This window comes from Sapajus apella, unplaced genomic scaffold (assembly GCF_009761245.1).
Source record: "Sapajus apella isolate SASKATOON/1434 unplaced genomic scaffold, GSC_monkey_1.0 scaffold41, whole genome shotgun sequence".
Taxonomy (NCBI): Eukaryota; Metazoa; Chordata; class Mammalia; order Primates; family Cebidae; genus Sapajus; species Sapajus apella.
In genome coordinates, this window is record NW_022436981.1 from 19517094 (window position 1) to 19529281 (window position 12188).

The window sequence follows — 12188 nt, forward strand, 5'->3', positions numbered from 1 at the left end:
GCAAAGTATTTCTCCAACATTCTCTAATATTTTTATACTTTATTTTTATACATTAAAATTTTATCTATTTCGATTTAATCCAGAGAATGTTGAAAGGTGTACACAAGTTGGATTTTTTTTTTTCAGTTGGCTATCCAGTTTTTCTATGTTAATTATTAAACAGTCCTACCTATTCTTAAAATCTGAGGTGACAATTTTATTATGTGTTACTTTTTTTCATGACTTGGATTCATTTTGAGACTTTGTATTTTGTCATATTTGTTGACTACCAAGGCAGTGGTGCTATGCTTTCGTTAATGAAGCCATATAATCCACTTTAATATATGGCAGAGTTCATTTTATACCCCACTTGTCCATATGATGTACTTTTGCAGAGTTGGCTTTGTCTTTTTTCCTATGTAAGCATTCAGAAATAAGATGTAAATTTCATAAAAACTGTAACACCATTATTTTATTAAAATTTTAATAACCTATAAAATAATATTGAGTTGAAATCTTTAAAAGTTGTATCTCCAGTATGATATAAGTTTTCTAAAGGTAAGTTATTATTTTAAATTTACAGATGAAATTTTATGTATTTATAATATACAACATGATATTTTGAAGTATATATACACTGTAGAATGATCAAATCTAGCTAATTAACATATGCGTTACCTCACATAGTTATCACACTTGTGGTGACAAACTTCTGAAAGTATAAAACTTACTGGTAAAAGGAAACACACTGTCAAATTCAGAATACTCAACTACTGTATGGTAGTATGTAAATCACTAATAAATTTGTGTGAAAGTTGAAAGAAAAAACTGTTAATAATAGCTACAGCATATCTTTAGAATTTTCTTTTAGATTATGTATGCATGCACCAATATTATGGCAATATCTAAAATTTTCTCCATGTAGAAGTTGCATATTTTTGTTAATTTTAGTCCTAGGCATTTTAACATTTTAATTCTTGTTTATATAAAATCTTTTCTTCCATATAATAGCTTTGTTCTGTTTATTAGTTATTTATTTCTAATCACTAATTTAATCAATTAAGAGAATTCTCTTTCAACACATGTAAAAATGCAATGAAAACTTATATGTGACATGAATGAAAAGCACTAAGCCACAATTATTTTTTTAATACCCAGATTTTTAAAAATTTTGCAACTAAAGATTAAAAATAAAAATTAAAACTAAAGTTTGTAAAATTCCTAATAGATACATAAATAGCAGGGATTTGACAAAAGAAAACTTGAAGGTAGAACAATATACTAAGAAAAATGGCTTTTGATAAAGACTGCTTTGGTGATATAATATTTCCTATTTTCACAATAATTGTTTAAAATTTAAAAAGTAATGTATAATAATAGCCCATAAGGTCTTCTAACAGAAGTAAGATCCATTATTTTATAAAGAAAGAAATAAAACTTTCAAAGTAAGTATGAGTTTGCAATATTAACTCGTAAATGCAGCAATCACTATTCATTTGGAAAAAAGTTCACTAGTACATGTTAAGTGTTTTAACTGAGTGTTTAACTTAGGTAAGCAAACTGCAGTAATGACATGCCTCAAGAAGAAAGAGATTCAAAAGAATTTCTCTGCCTTATTTCCTTTTATACCTAGGGTTTTATCTTTTCTTAAGCATGATTCATATTATCTTACATCACTTCACAACTCTTTATCCACTCTGTCAGTAGCTCCTTTTCTCAAATCTAATAATACACATAATGATCATAGATGATGACATTGAAAAGAAACAGTGCATGTCAGCTCTTTCTCAAGTTGTGCACTGTCAACCAATTGTCCTTGAAGAGGCTTCTTCTAATTAATTACCATCCCTTCTCTGTAGAGCAATCATATTGGCAAGAATTGATTGGGCGTGTAAGACACTTCATTTAGTTGTTAGAAAAATCCCTTAATTAAAATAATTTTCCTGCTGGTAAAATTAATGCACCCCATGCAAACTTATCAGCATGATTTTTAAGTTCCTCTTCAATTACATTTTATATTTTATGAGGAAAACATAAAAGAAGATCTTAATGGCAATTACCAGAAGAAATGAGAAGGCATTTTGGAGTACATAAAATGAATAATTCTATTTACATATTTTTTTCATTTCTTTAAACTTCTGGTTTGTCCTGAAAACTTGAAGTTTTACTGCTGAATCTTCACTTTGAAATTCAAAACGAGTTTAGGTTGTTTTACTTAAACATTCATTCAGACTGCATTACCACACTGCTTCTTTTCCATTGGACAGGCCAAGTTATTTAGATTATCCAATGTAGGAGTCAAATAATGTTTATCTTTGTTACAGTTTGCTATATTCAGTAAGTTCTGACCAGCAATTCAGGAAGAGATAATGATTAAATATGCACACATTGTTTTGAAGATAATTACTTTGTGCTAAGTTATCTATGAGTAATTTTAACTTTGTATTACACCACCCATTTTCTAAACATTTGTTATTTCACTGCCATTCATAAAATTGACTATATTTGCTCAAAGCTGATTTATCCATGAGCAATTTGACTTATCATTATTCCTTCCATTTTCCCCCGAAAAATACATTTGCTATTTCATCACTGTGAATATGTTCTGCTTAGAAGTTTTTAGTTCTCAAAAGGAGTTTGATATTTAAAAATAACCAAACATATGAAACCATTATTCCTACTATGAGACAAAGGAATATCGATTGTAAAAATGATGCAAACACTGAAGTATGTGAACTAATTTGGTTATAACAGTAGATAGTTCTCAATCTGCACATAAAAAGCATTTAGGGAATCTCAAAAAGTCCTCTGTGTCCTCCTCACTACAATTCTAGTCTGATTGTTCTGGAGTGGGAGTTCAGCATCAGTGCATTTCAAGAGCTCCTCAGATGATTCTAATATGTAGTCAGGGTTTAATAACCGCTGAACTGACACAATCCTTAAACAGTCCTGAGGTTAATTCCTCTAACCTCAACTATTGTTATTTCTTTGTTTTGTCTGATTGTGTCATTTATAAAATAGTAAGTATTCATAACAGAGTCTCTGAAATTTCCTTTTGGCACCAACATAGTATAATCAACAATGCTATGCTCTCTTCCACCATTTAGTGTGATTTCATTAATGAACTGATAACTATTTATGTCATTAAAGGTTATTAACTCTACAGAGAGTATGAGCATGGTGAAATAAAATATCATGTTTTATGTTTAAAAGCCTAATTGTTACTTTATTTCAACACTGTTGTAATGTAATAGAATGTTATAAATTCAACGGCTGTCAGTTAAATAAAATAAGATCTCAGTCAAAAACAGACACATAAAACAACTAATTTGCTTGTTGTTTGTAAACTATAGTGCCAAAATATCATAGTCAGAGAAAATGTTCTTTAAAAGGATGAAAATATCATATAGTCTTACGAATATATATCAAATTTGCATCAGTTAAGTTAAAAAATATTAAAAATGTAATCAAAGAACAGAAAATGATGCTCATCAAAATAGACTGAGGTAGAAATTGAAATTCTACAAAACAAATAAAAACGTATATAGGACTATAACTGTTGAAATTTCATTTCAAGTGTGTAAGCCAGAAAACTAGTAGTCCTGTTGACACCTACATCACTTGCTATTTCCAACCCATAAACAGAGCTTCCATTTATTTCAAGCCTCCTGCATGATGACTCAGATTATTACTCCAACAAGCTCCCTAGCTTTTTTCTTCTCTTCCATATATTTCTTTACTTGCTATAAACTTATCGAATGTGTCAAACCCTTATAGTAATTTTCTGTTCCTTTTAGAATAAAAATCAAAATACTTAACTCAGCATTTTAGCTCTGGCTTTACCCCCTCCATGGAATTGTTATTCATCTTTTCTCAGAGCCCCAGACAGGCCTTCAAAGAAGCCATGTCTTCTAATACAATGTTTTTATAAATACAGTTCCCTCAACACAAAATCCTCTCTTCTCCAGCTTCTCTGCCATGACATTATTCTCTATGTCTCTGTTCAGGGGTCATTTTCTCATGGAAACCTTTTCTGACAACCCAGTTTAATCTCTCCATTGCTCAGGTTTTTTCTTTTTTTCTAAACAAGTTCATTGCTTATAAGCATTCATAGAATACTACCTGCTTTCATAGCACATTTATTTTAAATAAAATTATGTATTTATTACTGTATGTGTCCACTAGCCACTCCCTTCCAACAAATGGATTCATGAAAGAAGAAAATAGCTCTAGTTTCTGTCACTATTATGTATCTTGTACCAAGTATATTTCCTATGGTAGTTGGTGTTGAACAGATCAGTTAAAGGAATACATTGGAAAATAAAAGTATTAATTTTACTTTTACTTTATGTTGTGTTTTAAGATATAAAATATGTATTTAGAAAATGAATACTTGCCTAGTAAATTTTGAAATGATTCAAGCAGATTTTTTAAAAATTACATAAATGTGTTACCTTTAAATCCCAATTGCCACACACATTCAAATTGTGCAGGACCTCTATCTTGGCAAATACCATGGCAGGTGACTCCACAGTAGCAGGGGTGTTGATGAATCGAGTAAATGTTCTTCACAAACCAACATGGATTAATTCTGCACCCTGCAATGCATATATACTGCAAAAAGGAAACAATGAAAAATGATAAATAACTCTTTGAAATATTTTTCAATATATACGTATAAAACAAACAGCTAATTTTTAAAATCAGTGATTATAGAAAATTTTATGTGACACATGTTTATACTTCTCTTTATTTCTTCTATTTCTTTATCTTTTCTATCTGTACCATCTTTTGTCATATCCATGTTCAAATGCCTATATGATATGGTTGGCTTTGACTCACTCTCAATATACAACCGTCCCTTACCTTCTGTTTGATGGGCTATAATACATCTTGCCCCTCACAAATTAAAAATACTTATGGTCATGAAGTCTTTGCCTGTGCCTATGTCCTGAATGGTATTGCCTAGGTTTTCTTCTAGAGTTTTTATGGTGCTAGGCCTTATGTTTAAATCTTTAATCCATCTAGAGTTAATTTTTGAAGGTTTAAGGAAGGCATCCAGTTTCAGCTTCCTACATATGGCTAGCCAGTTTTCCCAAGGCAATTTATTAAATAGGGAATCCTTTCCCATTGCTTGTATTTGTCAGGTTTGTCAAAGATCAGATGGCTGTAGTTGCGTGGCATTCTTGCTGAGCCTCTGTTCTGTTTCATTGGCCTACAACTCTATTTTGGTACCAGTACCAAGGCTACTGTTTTTATTACTGTGGCCTTGTAACATAGTTTGAAGAAGTGAGGTAGTGTGATGCCTCAAGCTTTGTTTTTGTTTTGGATTTTTTTTTTTTTTTTTTTTTTTTTTTTGCTTAGGATTGTTTTTTGGGTATGTGGCCTCTTTTTCTTTGGTTCCATATGAAGTTTAAGATTTTTTTTTTTCAATTCTGTGAAGAAAGTCATTGGTGGCTTGATGAGGACGGCATTGAATCTATAAATTACTTTGGGCAGTATGACCATTTTCACGATATTTATTGTTCCTAATCATGAACATGGAATGTTTTTCCATCTGTTTGCATCCTCTTTTATTTCCTTGAGCAGTGGGTTGTAGTTCTCCTTGAAGAGGTCCTTCACATCCCTTGTTAGTTGTATTCCTAGGTATTTTATTCTCTTTGTAGCAATTGTGAATGGGAGTTCACAGATGATTTGGCTCTCTGTCTATTATTGGTGTATAGGAATGCTTGTGATTTTGCATATTGATTTTGCATAAGTATCCTGAGACTTTGCTGAAGTTGCTTATCAGCTTGAGGAGATTCTGGGCTGAGATGATGGGGTTTTCTAAATGTACAATAATGTCATCTGCAAACAGGGACAATTTGACATCCTCTCTTCCTACTTGCATACCCTTATTTCTTTCTCTTGCCTGATGGCCCTAGCCAGAACTTCAATGGCAACAAAAGCCAAAATAGACAAATGGGATTTAAGTAAACTTAAGAGCTTCTGCACAGCAAAAGAAACTATCAATAGGGTGAACTGGCAACCAACAGAATGGGAAAACATTTTTCCAATCTACCCATCTGATAAAGGGCTAATATCCAGAATCTACAAAAAAGTTAACAAATTTATAAGAAAAAAAAAAAAACCCCATCAAAAAGTGGGCAAAGGGTAGGAACAGACACTTCAAAAGAAGACATTCATGCAGCCAACAAACATCAAAAAATGCTCATCATCACTGGTCGTTAAAGAAATGCAAATCAAAACCACATTGAGATATCATTTCACACCAGTTAAAATGGTGATCATTAAAAAATCTTCAGACAACAGATGCTGGAGAGGATATGGATAAATAGGAATGCTTTTACACTCTTGGTGGGAGTATAAGTTAATTCAACCATTGTGGAAGACAGTGTTGTGATTCCTCAAGGATCTAGAAATAGAAATACCATTTGACCCAGAAATCTCGTTACTTGGTATATGCCCAAAGGATTATAAATCATTCTATTATAAAAACACATGCACATGTATGTTTATTGCAGAACTGTTCACAATAGCAAAGTCTTGGAATCAATCCAAATGCCCATCAATGATAGACTGGATAAAGAAAATGTGTCACCTACACCATGGAATACTATGCGGCCATAAAAAAGGATGAGTTTATGTCCTTTGCAGGGACATGGATGAATCTGGAAACCATCATTCTCAGCAAACTAACACAAGAACAGAAAACTAAATACCTCATGTTCTTACCCATAGGCAGGTGTTGAACAATGAGAACACATGGACACAGGGAGGGGAACATCACACACAAGAGCCTGGGGGTTGGGGGGCAAGGGGAGGAATAGCAGTGGGTGAGGAATATGGGGAGGGGTAGTATTAGGAGAAATACCTAATGTAGATAATAGGGCGATGGATACAGCAAACCACCACCATGGTGTGTGTATAGCTATGTAACAAACCTGCACGATCTGCACATGTACCCCAAAACTTAAAGTATAATAAATAAATTAAAATAAAATAGTGTTAGAGTATAACCCAAAGTATAGAATAAATGTCCAGGAGTGCATGCTGATTAAAAAAATGATTAAATAAATAAATAAACAAGGGTGAAGAAAAATAACACCTATGGTTTAAATTAAGAGATACACCATTTAAAACACTTATAATAGTAGAATTATCACAATAAAATGTCATGATAGTGTTCAAATTAGACTTTTGCTATCATTTAAAAATGGTTTAAGACAATCAAGGCAATATGATTTATCTATGGTAATCTCCGCCATCTTCAAATACAAAAATCATGTATAGTTATATCTACAATTGAACTAACTAAATGTAAATCATTTTAGGTCACATTGAGATCATCACTAAATTGTAATACATGCTACCCTACTTAGATATTAGGAAGACAAAAATCAGCATGAAATTTAAGCCCCACAGACAAACTAGGGCTATGTATTCTGTTTAGAGCATACTTCTCAATTATTTCTACTTGTCCACATTTTTGATTAACAAATTATCCTTGAGTCTGCCAGATAAAAGCACAGCTGAGACACACAGTACAAGGAATCTGACACTTCCTTTAATGAAATTACTACACTAAGTAAGCATTATTCTGTTTCAAGTCATGGTGGTCTACTTGGATTTGGAATCACAATTTCCTAATTGCACAACAGATCATATATCCTAAAGTATAAGTCAACACTAAAGGTGAGAAATAATTAAACAAAAAACTTATGCCGGGCGCAGCGTCTCAAGCCTGTAATCCTAGCACTTTGGGAGGCTGAGGCGGGCAAATCACCTGAGGTAGGGAGTTCAAGACCAGCCTGGCCACCATGGGGAAACCCTGTCTCTACTAAAAATAGAAAAAAATTAGCCATATATAGTGGCACAGGCCTGTGATCCCAGCTACTCTGGATACTGAAGCACGAGAACTGCTTGAACTCGGGAGGCGGAGGTTATGGTGACCTGAGATTGAGCCATTGCACTCCAGCCTGGGTAATGGAGTGAGACTTCCTCTAAAACTAAAAAAAAAAAGAAAAAGAAAAAGAAAAAAGAAAAAATCAAAAGAAATAATTTAAAAAATAATTATTCAATTATATGAAACAAAAAAATAGAATTTTATGATACATTCCTAAGTTGTGAGACAATAAAAAGCTTTAACTCATGACTTTTATGCTAAGACATTAAATGTTGAACTTAACAAATGGCATTAATCAATCTTCACTGTCAGTGAACATTGTTTTTATTGGATTTGGGTCCTCATTGTGATAGAAAATATGAAGGCATAATAAATTCGGATCTATGACTGTACAAAATAAACTTAGCAGAATAGTACATTATTCATATTGATAGGATCCTGTAGTCATTTCTTGACTTAAAACTTAACAAAACAATAGACACTTTTTAACGTCTCATCCCCTCTCACCCTTCCCTCTGAGCTCCCATAGACTGCATATTGAGTACAATGTGAACTGCTTGGGTCACTGGTGCACCAAAATCTAAGAAATGACCACTAAAGAACTTATCCATGTAACTAAAAACCACCTGTATCCTCAAAACTACTAAAATTAAAATTAAAAAAAATTTTTTTTTAAATCCTCTTCTAGACATTGGCCTAGGAGAAGAACTCATAACTGATATCTGAACGTACAAGCAACTAAAACAAAAATAAACAAATAGGACTTAATTAACCTAAAATTCTTCTGCACAGCAAAAGAAATAGTCAATAAAGTGAACAGACAACCTTCAGATTGGGAGAAAATAATTGCAAATTATGCATCCAACATGACACCAACATCCAGGATTTACAAGAAACTCAAGCAATTCAACAGCTACATAATACAACAAAATAATCCAATTAAAAAGTGGACAAATGACACGGATAGAGATTTTTCAAAAGAAGATATACAAAGAGCCAACAAACATACGAAAAAATGTTCAACATCACCAATAGTCAGAGAATTGCAAATTAAAACCACAATGAGACACCATCTTATACCAATCAGAATGACTATCATTAAAAAGTCAAAAAACAACAGTTGTTGGTGAAGATGCAGAGAAATGGAATGCTTATGTACTGTTGATGAAATGTAAATCAGTACAACTGCTATGAAAAACAGTATGGAATTTCTACAAGAACTAAAAACAGAACTATGACTTAATCCAGCAGTTGTACTACTGGTTATCTACCCAAAGGAAAAGAAAGCATTGTATGAAAAGATACCAGTGTCTTTATGTTTATTGCTGCATTATTTATAATACAAAAAATGTGGAATCAACCTAAGTGTTCACCAATTGATGACTAAATAAAGAAAATGGTTTATACACACACATAACAATACATACATACAGTGGAATACTATTCAGCAATAACAACAAATAAAATAATGTCTTGTGGCAAAAAATAACAAAACAGCCACAACAAAAACTGAGTTTGAATTAAGTCTTGTCTAAGGTGCTTTGTTTTATCTCCATTTGTTGTTGTTGTTGTTTTATTTTTATACTTTAAGTTCTGGGGTACATGTGCAGAAAGTGCAGGTTTGTTACACAGGTATACACATGTCATGATGGTTTGCTCCATCCAACCCCCCATCATCTACATTAGGTCTTTCTCCTAATGCTATCTTTCCTCTAGCCTCCCACCCCCTGACAGGCCCCAGTGTTTGATATTTCCCTCCCTGTGTCCATGTGTTCTCATTATTCAATACCCATTTATCAGTGAGAACATGTGGTGTTTGGTTTTCTGTTTTTGTGTCAGCTTGCTGAGAAAGACAGTTTCCAGCTTCATCCATGTCCCCGCAAAGAACATGAACTCATCATTTTTTATGGTTGCATAATTCCATGGTATGTATGTACCACATTTTTTTATCCAGCCTATCACTGATGGGCATTTGGGTTTGTTCCAAGTCTTTGGTATTGTGAAGAGTGCCATAAAATACATACCTGTGCATGTGTCTTTATAACAGAATGGCTGCATAGTATTCCATGGTGTATATGTGCCACATTTTCCTTGTCCAGTCTATCTTTGATGGGCATTTGGGTTGGTTCCAGGTCTTTGCTATTGTAAACCGTGCTGCAATGAACATACATGTGCATGTGTCTTTATAATAGAATGATTTATAATCCTTTTGGGTTTGTCTATTTCTTAAACTAGGAATACCAGAGGAAGTTGGATCAAAGCTATGCAATCCCTGTTTCTGTCACTCATGAGTAAAGGACCATTTAAGAATGAGACATTAAATATCCTGTAATAACATTGAGAAAGATGGGCCAGTAAGGAGCAATGACAGATGGTAGGAAAATAACAAAAATAATGTAAATCCCTGTTCACAGGGGTGCTGCGGTTGGTTCAGTTTCATCATGCAGCTGAAGGGCTTATCAGTTCTGCAGCGGTTTGAGCAGTGTATAAGTTCCTTTTCTATATTTACAAAAGCTTTATTCACTTTGTTAACTTATTAATCATTCATAATGTTTATCTTCTTAAGATTAATGGTAACCGGTATTGCTTTGTTTTTAGTCTTAAAATGTTTTTTGGTTTGCTATGTGAAATTCATTCCTGGCCTTTGCCCTCTTAATTTGTTCCTTGCCATTGTCTACAATACACATGTGCAGCTTCTTAAGCTTCAGTAATGTCATCTGTTGAGTGAATAAGCTAGAGGAACAAGATAAAAAAAACCTCAAAAACTAGCAGAAGACAAGAAATAACTAAGATTAGAGCAGAAATGAAGGAGATAGGGACACACAAAAAAACCTTCAAAAAATCAATAAATCCAGGAGGTGGGTTTTGGAAAAAAAAAAAAAAAAGTAGACTGTGAGCCAGATTAATTAAAGAGAGAGAGAGAGAGAGAGAGAGAGAGAGAGAGAGAGAGAGAGAGAGAAGAATCAAATAGATGCAATCAAAAATGATAAAGGGGATATTACCACCAATTCCACATTTCTACAAACTATATAAATAGCCAGGCATGGTGGTATGTGCCCTTAGTTCCAGCTACACTGGAAACAGGTGGGCAGATGGCTTGAGTCCAGGAGGCAGAAGTTGCAAAGAAACAATCATTAGAGTGAACTGGCAATGAACAGAATGGGAAAATACTTTTGCAATCTACCTATCTGACAAAGGGCTAATATCCAGAATCTACAAAGAACTAAAACAGATTTACAAGAGAAAAACAAGCAACCACATTCAAAAGTGGGCAAAGGATATGAACAGACACTTTTCAAAAGAAGACATATATGAGGCCAACAAACATATGAAAAATTCTCCTCATCACTGGTCATTAGAGAAATGCAAATCAAAACCACATTGAGATACCATCTCATGCCAGTTAGAATGGCAATCATTAAAAAATCTGGAGACAACAGATGCTGGAGAGGATGTGGAGAAATAGGAGCACTTTTACACTGTTGGTGGGAATGCAAATTAGTTCAACCATTGTGGAAGATAGTGTGGTGATTCCTCAAGGACCTTGAAATAGAAATTCTATTTGATCCAGCAATCCCATTACTGGGTATATACCCAAAGGATTATAAATTATTCTACAATAAAGACACATGCACAGGTATGTTCATTGCAGCACTGTTTACAATAGCAAAGACCTGGAACCAACCCAAACGCCCATCGATGATATACTAGATAAGGAAAATTTGGACATATACACCATGGAATACTATGCAGCCATAAAAAATGATGAGTTCATGTCCTTTTTAGAGACATGGATGAATCTGGAAACCATCATTCTCAGCAAACTGACACAGGAACAGAAAATCAGACACTGCATGTTCTCACTCATAGGCGGGTGTTGAACAAAGAGAACCCATGGACACAGGGAGATGAGCATCAAATGCTGGGGTCTGTTGGGGGGAAATAGGGAAGGGACAGTGGGGAGTAGGAGGTTGGGGAGGGATAACATGGGGAGCAACGCCAGATATAGCTGATGGGGGGATGGAGGTATCAAACCACATTGCCATCTATGTACCTATGCAACAATTCTGCATGTTCTGCACATGTACCCTAGAACCTAAAGTGCAATAATATACACATATATATTTTAAAAACTAAATATTTATCTTTAAATTTCTCTGAGCTTTCTAGAATCCAAGGGAAAGGAAAAAACCTGAAAATATACCACAGCTGTTTTCGTTGATTAATTTTATAATGGTGGATTCATTTTGGTTTATTGCATGAACTAGATTTCTAGCTGATATTCCTAAGGAACAACAGTTGT

At 33.6% G+C, this 12188-nt stretch overlaps 1 protein-coding gene across 3 annotated transcripts in view; it reads right to left on the bottom strand.

Moving 5' to 3' along the window:
* EYS (eyes shut homolog) overlaps nt 1-12188 on the bottom strand; it is a 377690-nt gene that overhangs the window by 34971 nt on the left and 330531 nt on the right. For all 3 annotated transcript variants that reach the window (XM_032299847.1, XM_032299848.1, XM_032299849.1), the window contains one exon: nt 4434-4593. In XM_032299847.1, the coding sequence (XP_032155738.1) occupies nt 4434-4593 (160 nt within the window). The remainder of the gene's footprint in view (nt 1-4433; nt 4594-12188) is intronic.